Source organism: Sceloporus occidentalis, unplaced genomic scaffold, assembly GCF_023333645.1.
Source record: "Sceloporus occidentalis isolate IW3139 unplaced genomic scaffold, rSceOcc1.0.p SCAF_6, whole genome shotgun sequence".
Lineage (NCBI taxonomy): Eukaryota > Metazoa > Chordata > Lepidosauria > Squamata > Phrynosomatidae > Sceloporus > Sceloporus occidentalis.
In genome coordinates, this window is record NW_028316986.1 from 31,759,248 (window position 1) to 31,773,249 (window position 14,002).

Genomic DNA, 14,002 nt, shown 5'->3' on the forward strand with positions numbered 1-14,002 from the left:
TTTGGTTCCAGGACCTCTGGAACCAAAATCTATGGATGCACAAGTCCCATTAAATGCAGTGGTTTAGTAAAATGTGTTTAAAATTGCAAAATCAAGGTCTCCTTTTTGGAATTTATATATTTTTAATAACTTCAAGTGCTGGATGGTTGAATCTGTGGATAAAGAACCTGTGAATATGGAAGGCTGATTGTACTGGCTGAAAAATCTGGAGATTACTGAAAGTAATGCACACAATTGCAAAAACATATATATTTGACAAAATTGCGTACACAAATACATATGTTGGGAGAAATACATACAATCTTTTATAAATGTGTTTTTTATTTTTAATTTTTAACATATAATTTAACTGTTAGGTCTGAAAGGCAGGTGTCCCCCTCATATGGACGAATGAATGAAGCTGTTTGGAGTGAGGGGGCATTTTTACTCTCTTCAGTGACTTCTCCATTTATTTATTCTCTACTGGTTTCTATTGCATATTATTCTATGATGTGCAATCTTGTATAACATTATTTGGAGTGAGCTGCAGTGAACCCCTTTGTGATCTTGCTCTCACAGTGCTATGCACTGGAATAATAAAGTGAAAAGTTTTCCATAAACCCATACCTCATTTCTTTCTTTCTTGGCTTCCTCTCTGTCTCCCTTCTTCCGATTCTGCTTTCTCATTCTTCTTTTTAGTCTCCACCCAAAACTATACAAAGAAGAACTGGCTTGTTATATATCTGATCATGAAAACTGCAGATGTCACAGATTGAATTTGGGATCCTGAATTTGCCTTTGCTTTCGTCATATTTTATTCAGTCTTGTGAGGTGACTTGACTCCCAGTTTTTGGAGATAGGTGGGTTAGAAAATCAAGGAAGCCCACATTCTTGCCCAAAGGTAGATTGGGTGAGGGAGAATGTTTGGGCCTTTATAAGGGAAAACATGAATGAAAGCAAAACAGAGAAGGTACTTCCAGAAATATAATGGGGTCAGTGGTCAACTACTGAAAAGGCTGTGTCTCTTGTGCCCTCCAGTTAGTTTGAATCTCTGCGTCCCAAGGCCTAGGCAGGTACACATTGGTACAGATGGTCTATCATGTAAATCAGAATTAGGCAAAATGTGTGCTCCATCTGATCCTCAAGACTATTTTTGCAGATCCCAAAGGTTCTGCATCCAAAATATGGAAACAAACCCTTTCCCCCCCTCCCAAATGGTTAATACCTCCTTCCAAGCCACTGAAAGCCATGTTCTTGGCCTTTCCCTCCCATGTTTTTATCCCCTCACCTTTTAAGAAGCTTGTGCAGGCTTCCACAGAACAGGTATTTTAAAAACAAACACAAAGTTCAGTCAGTGTAGTTCAGTGCAACTGCACTAGTAAGGATTTCCACTTCACTAGTGTCATGTTGGACAGCAGTTTTAAATTTAAGTGTATTGGTAGACGATCCAAAATCCATGTGGAACTTACATCCTCCAAACAAAAAACAATGATCAGCAACTTGCATATCTACTTTTAATTTTTTTTCATGTGAAGATACAAATATATTTTCCTAAGTATTTTTAAAAAGTCTATATGTATGTGTATCTGTGTATGTATCTATGTATTATTGTGACTAATTGCACACACTGAAACAATTTGTATTTAACATGTTTATGTAAACATTTTATAAAGTGTTTAAATATGTGTTCATATACAAATATATGTTGTGTATGTTGTGTATTTATATATAAGAATATATTTTACGTAAAAGTTTATATTTTATATAAATTACTGTATTTTAAACTGGATTCACAAACTAGTGGTTATCATCTTTTAATTTAAAATTAAGTGTAGCTTCACTATATTTTATAACGGAATCAAGTTTTTCCATAGCAAATCCATCACAGGTTTGAAGTGCCCAGCAAGGTTTTGTTTTGTTTTTTTAGTCTAAAGCAAACTGATATGGATATGTATACCAGGATAGTTTTTTAACATAATCTATCTTTTCCTTTTTAGGAGCCTGGAGGATGTCATGCCTATTACCTTGCTTGAATTTAAAGACTTTGGGCTTTTTATGAAAATAGGATGACCATCAAGAAACAATTTAGTTCTGTGGTTCAAGCAGCTCTGGAAAAACAATAATATCACAACATCCTGATTCTGCACGCTGACGACTTCTGAGGAGTTACAGGTCTTAGTTTGCTTGTTTAAATGGTTCTTGATGAGAGAAAATGGGGGATCAGCAAATGTACAAAACAAACCATGTTGTTAGCAACAATGAAAGCTTTTATTACCACCACCACCACCAGCAACACCCAAATTCCCTCACATCTTTAAACCATAGCTATGGTACACCAGCCATGGACACATCTCAGGATTCCCCCCTCTCCCCTTCATTCCCTCATGAAACTAGGGAAAACATAGCTTTGAATGTTGGGTCCAAATCTCTTGGGCTGATGGATTCTCCTAGACAGGCAGACTGGGCCCATTTGGGTTCTGGGAACCATGTCGCACTAAGGAACAATCAGAATGTCATGTGGAGCCCAGCAGGACAGAGCGAACCTACCGATGGATACGAACTTCCATGTTCCCAAGCCAACGAAGTCAGGTCACAGAAAATGACTAGCGGGGTTTTGCATAAATTAGACTCCTTTGCCCAGGTGTTTGATAACCAGAACTTAAGAATCCAAGTTAACAATGTGTCTCAGATCATTCAGCCTCCGCCTTCAGGAATGGAGAACGCCAGCGACAGTGCACTTCGGCAGCTGCTGTCTCAGAAGCCAGCTGTTGAGATGCACCCAGTACAGAGATATCAGCAGGGGTCACAGCAAATCCACCAAGGGTTTGCAAGTGCCCAGCAGAAGCAACAAATGCTCCTAATGCAGCACCAGCAGCCTCTCTATTATGACAACCAGCAACACTTAGCCCACTTACAGATGCACCCTGTGATGCATCAAGGCCAGGCCCATTTGCAGCAAATGCATTGCCAGCACCCTCTGCCCCAGCAGCTACATCAGGATCAGTACTATCTGCAGCATCAATCCTCCCACCAAGGACAGCACAGGCTCTTGATACATGAGATGCAGCAGCAGAGACAGTGCCCAGTGCAAACTGCTCAATATTATCCAGCACAGCCTATGATGCAACAGTTACAGCAGCAGCAGATGCAAATGCAATTTCCTCCCTGTCACAGAGATCCTGACCAGAAACCTCTGCATGAGTCTCATCATTACTCCCAAGACCAGGGACATTCTGTGCAGCTTATCCAACTGGGAGCAGTTCCTCAATACTTCTCCCAGGATCCACAACAATCATTCAGAAACGTATATCCACAACATTTATTGCAACAGCAGCAGCCTCCAGCAGGAGATACCAGTCAGTCAAACCACTTCCAGAATGACAACAAAGTTCAGACTTTGATAGACTCTCATCGTGGACATCCTGGGACAGAAGGGGCTGAGCATTCACCACAGCAAAGCATCAGTTCTGCAGGGAGCAGCATCCCTCATCAGCCTCTTATACCTCCAGCAAATCTCAACATGAATAACAAAGGGCCTCAGCAGTTGTCTCCTGATGCAGCATGGCCTCAGGTATGTGAATGCTTTTTATGTAGCTTTCTTTCTGATAGCTCAGCCTGAGCATAAACAGTGTAGACAGGAAAATGTTGATTGAGCCTGTGAGCCAGGGTTTCTTGGCTGTTAAGAAGATTCCGAAATGGAAGAGTTCATTGAAGGAAGTGTTGAACTTTCTATGGCTTGACATTCCACTGAATATTTCTGGCAGTTTGGAAAGTTTCCTTTTTGGGGGGACTGTACTGTTCAGAAATCTCCCATCCAGTATTGCTTCTGACCATGTGGCTGAGAGATTCTGCAAGTAGTACACTGGACCCTTGTTATACGCTGGGATTTGGTTCCAAGATCCCCCGTGTATAACAAAATCCGTGGATGCTCAAGTCCCATTAAATATAATGACATAGCAAAATGGTATCCCTTATAAAAAATGGAAAAACAATGTTTGATATTTAAAATTTATAATTTTTTGGAACATTTTCAAACCATGGATGCTTGAATCCGTGTATGAAAAATCCGTGTATAAGAAGGGTAGTACAAAAAAGTAACTTTTCTAAGTACTGATATTATTTCTTCAGTTATTGCTGACTACCTTCTACTGAACTCACCTTTTGGTTTGCTTTAATGGCTGATGGTCATGTCTACACAGGTGAGTAGGGTAACATTACTTATTACTACAATCCCTACCAACGGTGCATCTTGTTCCGTTGTTTTCCTCCAAATATACCTATAATTTTTATTGATTTGATACATTTTATTGATGATCCAATTTATCAGTTAGATTCTTCTTTTAAGCTGGTCAGGGCAATTGATACATCTGTTAGCATAGGAATTTTGTGAATCGGTAACAATCAGCCATTCCTAGAACTGCACATCTACTACTATCCCAGTAGGAAAAGACAACTTGGTAATCTGCAAAATACCCATAGTTATGAAGGATGGCATATATATTGGTGAAAGGCTTACAACAGAGGTAGCAGGAGGAGGTTTCAGAAAGGCTCTGTGATTTCTGCATTGTCTTTAACCAGTGAAGATGAGACCATCCACTGTGGGAAGGTATAGGAGGGTATTGAACTCCAACTGTAATTTCTCCAGTGTGGCCCCAGCAAATTCAACATTGGGGTCAAGAGGCAAGTTTTGCTCCCTCCCAACAGATGGGAGATGAGACTGTTTCAGTTTGGTCTTCAGGCAGAAGAATGAATGGCAGAGTTCTGAAATGATAGAATCAGAACCTGCTGATCACATTTTTCTGAGCTGCCCTGTGTAGAAAGTTACCTGCAAAGAGAAACCTGGCTCAGGAAAAAGAAGATTTGTAGAGAACATTTTGTCCTGACTTGTGCAGATTTTTTTTCATATGACAGACTGTTTGCAGCTAGAGTCTGCAGTAGTATAAGCTACTCTTTCCCTCTGTTACATCTGTATATTTGGTCTTGCCTTTTTCTCATAGAATTCAACAAGTGGAGCTTGCAATAAAACATTGCAATATGACATGTTCCTGTCCAGTATCATCTTCCAACATATTCCATTAAATAGCCCCCATGCATTTCATTTTCAGTCTCCTTCCCCTCCTCCTTTCCCCCTCCATGCTATAAGGCCACTAAGACACTAATGTCATACTACACTCTTACAGCACTATTATTACACTTTCATTGCTATGTCTACCTCCTGTGGAATCCTGGGGTTTGTAGCTTAGTGAGGCTTAAAACCTCTTGCTGAGAATTCTAAATGCTCCTCCCTAAACTGCAAATCCCAGGAGTCTACAGGAGACATCCATAGCAGTTAAAGTGGAATAATGGCACTATAATAGTGTAGTGTGGTAATCAGCTAAGTCCTTAATGGATTATTGTGAGGTCCTGTCAATAACTTTTTACATCCCTATTTTTCCTTCTTTTGCAAAACACAGAGCTTTCTTGGATATGCCTGGATAGCATTCTTTTGTGCATGGGTAGTATAATATTCACTTTGGTGCACAGAGGTTAAGTTTGTTATTAGCAGGAATGGGCAAAATGTGCCCCTGGAGCCACATATGGCCCCCAGAATGTTTCTGTGACCCTTGACATTTCCAAAACCCCCGGATCATATGCTTTCTGGCTGGAAAAAAAAAGGTGAATTGCTCTTCCTGGAAGCCTCTAGATGCAAGAGTATACCTTTTAAATAGATTGTGAGGTCCCTTTATACTTTTAAAAATATTATTTTTGAGAACCAGCAGTGGAATTCCAGACACTGCTGGGGTTTTTCATTATTATTTTTCAGTAGTCCATGTGGTCCTTGGAGGTCCCAGGACATAAATGACCTGCTGTCTTTGTCCACCTCTAGTATATTGGTTGAGAGGAACTACTGGGGACAAGTCAGAATGATCCCTTCAAGGGAGTTAGAATGAAAGTGAGCTGAGGTGGAGTGGAGGCTATCTGCATTAGATAACTCTTTTATGCCTGTGAGAAAAACTGACAGTAAACCTACTGGCACCAGTTGGCACAATAGTCCATAGAATGGGACATCTGTAGGCATCAGGACAGGCCTACATTCATGCCAACCGTGAGCTAGTACAGGCAATTCCTTAATTGAAAGGAATGGGGGAGATATACTATAAGGATAATACAAGATAAAATAACTTTACCCCTCATACTTCTTGCCCTGGATGATTTATGACTGCAGGATTTTGGAAGTGGCATCATACATGCCACATTTAGGATTATGCTAAAAGCCAGCATCTATCTGCATCACATCACCCCTTCTTCTAAACACTGGGTTTCATTTGAGTTTATTCGGATGGATGTCCTTCCCTCATTGGGGAGGAAGCAGGGTCACACTGTCAGCACAAAAGGTCTGTATCTACATATGAATTAGATATACAAGTGAAAAGTTCTTAAGGATTTGTGAAGTGGAAGGCTTTCATGGGTGGCATCGATAATTTTTTGTGGGTTTTTTGGGCTATGAGGCCATGTTCTTGAAGAGTTTATTCCTGACATTTCATTAGCAGCTGTGGAATAAACTCTTTTGGAGCACTGCCTCATAGACGGCAGGATACAGGTGGAACATAAATGGTATACTCTTGCATCAGTTTACGCACTATCTCTGCTGTCTTGAGAAGAAATTATACATAAACAGGTGTCCTTTGCATGAAGGCAAATCCTTAAGAACCTTTCACATGTACACCCAGATGTAGATACAGACTTTGTGTGCTGGCACCAAATGTTCAGTTAAGAGCATGCTTGGCTGTTGTGTGCATAATTGTGGTGAGAGCATGGCCAGCAAATGTGCATCTGTGGCTCTCAGAGGTCACTTATTTGTTTTTATAAAATGGTACCAAAATGCTACCAAATGCCTTCTAGTAGCTGTGGGGCATTTTCTTTGCCATATTTTTGTTTCCCCCAGGTCCTTTTAGGTTTAGGAGAGGGCTTTTTAAAAACAGGTAGTGAACAAAAAGTGACTAGACTATTGCTAAAAAATACCTCTCCTGGACCTAAAACATAGGAATATTCCACACATGCTCATAGATGATTTGGGGGCAAACTGTTGTTATTTTTAATTTTTTTCTTGCAAGACGGTAGGTTCCCCCCCAAGGTCTCCTAGAGGGCTAATATACCTCCTAGCCTCTTACAGTTGCCACCCTCCTCCTGAAGAAAGTTATTTAATTCTCTCTCTTCATGTGTGTCTTTGTGTGTATGGATATATAATTTTAGAATCTGATATTCTTATATCTCTGCTTTTTCTTTAATAACAGATCCAACTATCTGACAGCAGACACCAATCAGTTTCTCCTGAACAAAGGTATATGCCACACTGCTCTGAAGCTTTTTTCATTTAGTGAATTATGGAAAGTGTTCTTCAGCTGTCACTGAGACATATCACCCCATGAGCCTGTGCAACAATGGATGGTTTTGTGGGAACAAACAGCCTATTTACCACTGCTGGAATAAGGGGGTTCTTGATCACAACTGAACCATTTTAGCAGCCCCAACTGCACAAGACAACAACATGATAAATAAGCAAGACTGTAAAAAGGATTATGATAGTTTAAATACTCTGTTATACTTCTTCCTGTAGCGCTAGTGTGAAGTTATTCATTATGTGCTTACTTTTTTGGTAATTCATATTTCAGGAAATACTTAACAGAACAAATGTTCTTAATAGAGAAATAATCATAGCATTTGCAAAGTATCTAAAAGGCTTATTTACTATATAGGTTGAGTCTTCCTTATCTGGAATTCCAAAATCCAAAATATTCCAAAATTTAAATTGTCCACATGGGTGGCTGGGATAGTGACACCTTTTTATTATTATTATTATTATTATTATTATTATTAAACTTTATTTCTAAAGCGCTGTAATTATACACAGCACTGTACAAAGTCGGTAAAATTAAAGAGTATATAAAAGCCTGCCCAAGGCGTACATTCTAAGATAATAACAATTAAAAGAGGAATAGATAAAATTACCATATAGAAAAGAAAAAACAAATTAAAAACATCAAATATAAAACAAATCACATCACGTCAAATATTATCAGACAGCCAGATGACAATCGCAAATTCCCTGAGAACGCTTCCCTAAACAATATGGTTTTCAGCTCAGCTTTAAAGCTGGTTAGGGAAGTGATGAGCCGTGCATGCAGAGGAAGAAGGTTTCAGGAATGAGGGACAGCAAGAGAGAAGGGACGGATCTGGGATGGGGCAGAGAAGATCCTGGGTTGAGAGAGGAGACTTTGGCTACCAGAGCGGAGAGTGCGAGTAGGGATGTAGGGAGAGAGAAGATCGGTTAAATAAAGAGGGGCCAGCCCATGCAGGGCTTTAAAAGTGAGTAGCAAAAGTTTGTACCTGATGCGGAAAGGAAAAGGGAGCCAATGAAGGGAGGACAACAGAGGGGAGACATGATCATAACGGCGAGCGAGTGAAATAATGCGTGCAGCTGAATGCTGAACAGAAATTAATCGGTGGAGATGAGAGAGGGGGAGCCCTGCCAAGAGGAGGTTACAGTAGTCTAGTCGTGAGACCACTAGGGCATGGACCAGTGTTTTTGAGGTAGAAGCTGAGAGAGATGGACGGATTTTGGCGATATTATAGAGAAAAAATCTACACTTTGGCTGTAGTCTGGATCTGAGGGATAAATGACAAAGAGGAGTCAAAGATGAAACCAAGACTGCGGGCTTCCTGGACCGGCTGGATAGAGACGTTATTGACAGAAATAGAAAAGGAGTAGTGAAGGGTGGGCTTAGGAGGGAAAACAAGAAGCTCGGTCTTGGACATATTGAGCTTCAGACGTCGATGGTGCATCCAGTGGGAGACAGCTGTTAAACAGGATGACACTTGCTGCTCTAGCTCTGGCGAAGGATTAGGGGTGGAAAGGTACAGTTGGGTATCATCGGCGTACAGATGGTAGGAGAACCCAAAAGAACTGATAAGTTTGCCAAGGGAGAGTGTGTATAAAGAGAACAGAAGGGGACCCAAAACAGAGCCGTGAGGAACTCCAACAGATAAGGGGACAGAAGACGAGGTCTGACCGCCCGAGACCACTGAAAAAGATCGATCTGACAAGTAAGATGTGAACCAATCGAGAACAAGGCCCGAGAAACCAAGGTCAGAGAGTACGTCTATTAGGAGACAGTGGTCCACAGTGTCAAAGGCCGCAGACAGATCGAGTAGGACAAAGATAGAATAAAGGCCATTTGCCTTGGCCCGCAAAAGATCATTCGAGATCTTAGTAAGGGCCGTCTCTGTGGAGTGGTAGTTTTCTGGTAGTTCAGTGTACACAAACTTTGTCTCATTCACAAAATTATTTAAAATACAGTATTATGTATAAAATTACCTTCCATCTGTGTGTATAAAGTGTATGCAAAACATAAATGAATTTGATGTTTAGTTTTGCGTCCCATCTCCAAGATATCTCATTATGTATATACAAATATTCCACAATCTGAAAAACCCTGAAATCCCTCCCCGTCTCCTTCTAGCACTCCTTCCCTGCTTACCTCCTGAGTCCTGCTTCCTCTGTGGCGGCTTCTGCCCTGGCTTGGCTGCGGGGGGGGGGGGGGGGGTGGAGTCTGCCGGGGCTGGGAGAGGGCTGAGGTTCCAAGCTGCAAAGGAAAGGACTGGGCCCAGTCCTCTCCTCCGCGGCTTGGTTTTCCATGGACTCTCTTTGGGCTGAGGAAAACCAAGCCACTGCGCCATTATCCAACGTCCCATGCTTCTTCATGAGCGCGCCACACATGCGCTCACGAAGAAGCATGGGACGTCAGAGAATCCGGAACATTGGATGACCGAAGGACGGATAATCGAGACTCTACTGTAATTATGAATTACAGTCTCTTTGAACAAGGAGCTTTCCTACGTCAGACAACATGGCCAAGAAAGTATGGCACTCTGTCTTGAAGACCCTTAGATACAGTTGATTAATTTACTTCTCGTTCTAACACACCTATCACTTAGATTGCAGAGGAATCTCTTATTCAATATATTCAGTGTTGGTACCTGAAAGAACACCATAGCTTTTTTCATCCCATTATTAAAGTGGTATTGAGAATCTGTAACAAATTTTCTATCTGCAAAAGTGATCTCTTCAAAGAAAAGCTTGTTCTAGTTCTCTGTCTCAACTTGTGACCTTAGGGTTTGAACAGACTGGCATCTCAGGGCAGAGTGAGGGCATAGCAGCTGCACAACACATGCCCTGACTCCACCCCCAACCTGCCTTTAAGCCACCCGATTGACCACATGGCGGGTGGTGTCACGCCGCTCCTTTGGTGTGGCGTCCAGATGATGCATGCCAAAAGCAGTGCTGGAAAGTGCCGCCGCAGTGGCAAAGGTGCCCTTTTTCCAGCTCCAAAAGAAGCTGCATTTTGTCATTCTTTTTAGGTCCAGAAAAACACCAGATCGGGGCATGTAGTTGCTGCAGCCCCGATCTGGTGTTTCTCTCTCAAGAAAGATACTGCCATGATAGGGTCACCTTAAGGTTGCCAGAAGGTAACAACAACATGTAGGGCTGCACAAAGATAATTAGAACCCCATGTACCTGAAAAGGCTGTTGCACTGTCTGACCATTGCAGAAGCTTCAACAGTATTTCTTTTTTAAAACTTTGGCCTAAATGTAATTGGAGACATATAGAGTCCCGCCTTCAGTCCCATTGTGGGAGAAAAATGGAACATAAATCCTTGAAATAAATAAAGTTGAAAGGGGCCAAATGGGCCATTGCTTCCAACCCCCTGCACAGTGCAAGATCTCTAGCTAAAAATATTCCCAGCAGATGGCTGCCCAGCCTCTTTTTGAAAACACCCAGAAAAAAAGATCCTACTGACTTAACTCTCCTACAATAGGTATGAATTTCACTCTCCTCACCAGATCTTATTTTCTAATTGCCTAATTGCTGGAATCCCATTCTCAACACACACACACACACACACACACACACACTCTGAATAAAGTCTCATCAACTAGTATAAAACTTAAACATCAACTTTCTTTCAAAAATTTGTTTGTTTCATGGGGTGAAAATCAATTCAGCTAACAGAAAATGATAGTAAAATGGTCAGAAATATATTAAAAATTGTGCTAACATACATAATTATGATGCTTAAAAACTATTATATCTCTCTGTTGTATTTTTTTCATATGGCCTAGCACTCAAATTACTAAAAGTATTGTCATTGTTATAGTAATCCCTGCTTTGTTAAATGGCTGCTTTCAGAGCATTTTAAATCTGAACGTTGCAACCATATATGCATAGAAGTTTGCTTTGATTTTTCTGTAAGACAAGCATCCCAGTGATGTGCCATGTGTTATTCAGCCGCCAGATAATTCTTGCAAAAATTATCCCCTTAACCTTTCCAAATATAATGATATCACTAGGTTCCAAAAGTTATTTGTCATATCTCAGGACTATCTAGATGCAATCAAGGCCCCTAAACCTGCCCTCTGCATGGCACAACCATTATTTGAGGCGGAAGAGAAAGTCCTCTGATTTCCTGATGTCTGTGAGTGACATGGTTTTCTAGGCTGTCAAAACCTACATGTTAGCAGCTATTCACATCAAAATTTCTATAGAACTAGGATTACTGCATCACTGTTCAAGTACAGGCTTTTACTGAGACATCCATATTCACGTGGCCTAAATCCATCATCATACTTGTGCAGGGGTGAGCAACTCCTTGCCACCACATTCCCACAGTGAAGGGAATGGGCTTGATTTTGGCAACCTGTAAGTACCATGATGACATTTTCATGTTTGTCCTATTTTTATCCTTTAGGGAGGGATGGTTGGATGGTTTAGAAGCCATAGGTGAACCACTACAGTAAGGGGTGGTTTTGCACATTTTTGGCCCTTTGGGAGGTGATTGTTCAACAGTTGTCCCCAATTTAAATTGGTTGGGCAGTCAAGGTCTTGGAAGGGGGTGGTGTAGTGCATTCGCGAGTGCAAAAATTGACTAGGGGCCTCACACAACCCACAGACTGCACATTCCTCACTTGTGGGCTAGGGACTGACCTCACTTCTGCAGCCCTTTACCTGCACTAAAGATTTCCCAGCCATTTGGATCAGGTTTGAAGGAGCACAACTCTCAGCAAAGCATCCACATTAGATCCTTGCCAACATGTAATTCACTTGTAGTTCAACCAAGGAGAGGCATCTTATCATGCTACTGTAGAATTGTAATTGTAAGAAGGTTTGGTGGCAAAGGCAAGTGTTTATCTTCTAGCTTTTCTGGAAAAGATTGATGGGACAGTTTTGTTCATATTAATTGTTTTATATCTTGTGCTCAACAGAAGTTTTGTGATATATTTCTGTCCTAATTTTAAACAAATAGTCACCTTTGGCAGGGCTGAGGGCAAAATTTTATCCTCAGCATCAGTTGTAAACCACACCAGCCCTGAAAATAGACACACAAATCTCCCCAAACCCCATAAAATAGAGGTAAAATGGATCAGGAAGTTAACTAGATGGTCATATCAGGTTATATTGTTTGTTTAGGGGGTACATGCAGGCAAATGACTGTACTTTGGTCACCTTTATTATAAATGACCATATTTTGCAACCGATCCCATTAGTTTCAATATAGTTCATTTCAGCACAGATGGGATTTGGCTGCCATACCATTTTGACTTCTTTCACATGTTGCAAAAGATTATTTTAATGCAATATATTGTTATTGTTGTTATTGTCATCATCGTCATCATCATCATCATCATCATCATTTATTCATATAGCACCATCCATGTATATGGTTCTTTACAATCAGTTACACAATAAAACATGTATAACTATTTATTAATAGAAATACCAAAATACAGAATTAAAATGTAATGGAAAAAAACACAGAGAGACATAATGCAAAATAAAACAAAATAGTAATCAAATATATTAAATATATAAATCATTAATCTAAAATTCCAAAGTTTTAGGGGGAAAAGTTTTCAACTTGGATTTAAAAACAGTGAGGGAATTGTTATTAGCAAGCACAAAAAAGAATAGTTTGGTGAGTATTGGGTGAATAAAATTGCTTTAGGACTATATCCACTTCTGTATCATAAAAATGTAATCTGATGTAATCTAGAATTTTATTAAGGTATTTCTATATAGCTATATACAGTATGTACTTGGTAAAATTCCTGTCAAATTGATATCTCCATGTCTTTGTCTCGTGTGTGTGTCTGTCACAATACCAGGGGTCATGATAAAGAAACTTACACTGAGAGATCTGAATCAAAGAGCAAACTAACATGCTCTGTATGCTTCAAGGAATTTAAGAGTTTACCAGCCCTAAATGGCCACATGAGGTCTCATGGGGGAATGCGTGCATCTCCTATTTTCAAACAGGTAACTGTGCATTTCCCCCTTTTTTGACACTAACTTTCCCCCTTTCTTGCTAATGTTTAATGCTTGCTTTGCTTTGCATTTTTTTAATTCTTCAAAATTGTGGCAGTTCTTGAAATTATCTTATTGTTGTGCTAAAATATGTCTTTCTTCAGCTTTTCTTTCCTAGTATATTGATTCTCCAGTGTGTCAGTGTGATGTCACATAGATCTCAGAGCTGTGCTTAAGCACAATTTTTGGCTAGGCTCCAGGTAAAATTCCTCACTGTCAATACACCTTTGGGTGACTTTTATTATTTGATCATTAACAACAGTGGCAACAAAATGATAGGCTGTTGTTTTCAAAGGTTTGTGGCATTTCACCTCAACATATGATATCTTTGCTCTTTCATGTTATGTTTACAGAAGAAATAGCAGTGTGAGCCTGTTATAGAAATAGCAGATGAGACTTGATTGGCCACAATCCTGTTTGTGTCTTACACATATGTAAATTCCCCTGTGGGAGTAGTTCAATGTTTTTGTCAGATCTGGAATATCTGCTGAAGCAGAGTTGCGCATATGTTGCCATTGCACATGCAAATGCCCATTGCACATGAACACACATAACTGGTTCTGTATTTGGGTTTCACATTTGGTGTCTTGGTTCAGTTGTCCAATGTTGCCATTCAGCATATG

The 14,002-nt window shown here is 40.3% G+C and overlaps 1 protein-coding gene across 5 annotated transcripts in view; it reads left to right on the forward strand.

Moving 5' to 3' along the window:
• The window catches only part of LOC149310573 (transcriptional-regulating factor 1-like), a 100,077-nt gene that overhangs the window by 63,154 nt on the left and 22,921 nt on the right, over window positions 1–14,002 (forward strand). For all 5 annotated transcript variants that reach the window (XM_089529216.1, XM_089529218.1, XM_089529215.1 and 2 more), the window contains 3 exons: window positions 1,977–3,550; window positions 7,254–7,300; window positions 13,181–13,331. In XM_089529216.1, the coding sequence (XP_089385342.1) occupies window positions 2,192–3,550; window positions 7,254–7,300; window positions 13,181–13,331 (1,557 nt within the window). In that variant the 5' untranslated portion in view covers window positions 1,977–2,191. The remainder of the gene's footprint in view (window positions 1–1,976; window positions 3,551–7,253; window positions 7,301–13,180; window positions 13,332–14,002) is intronic.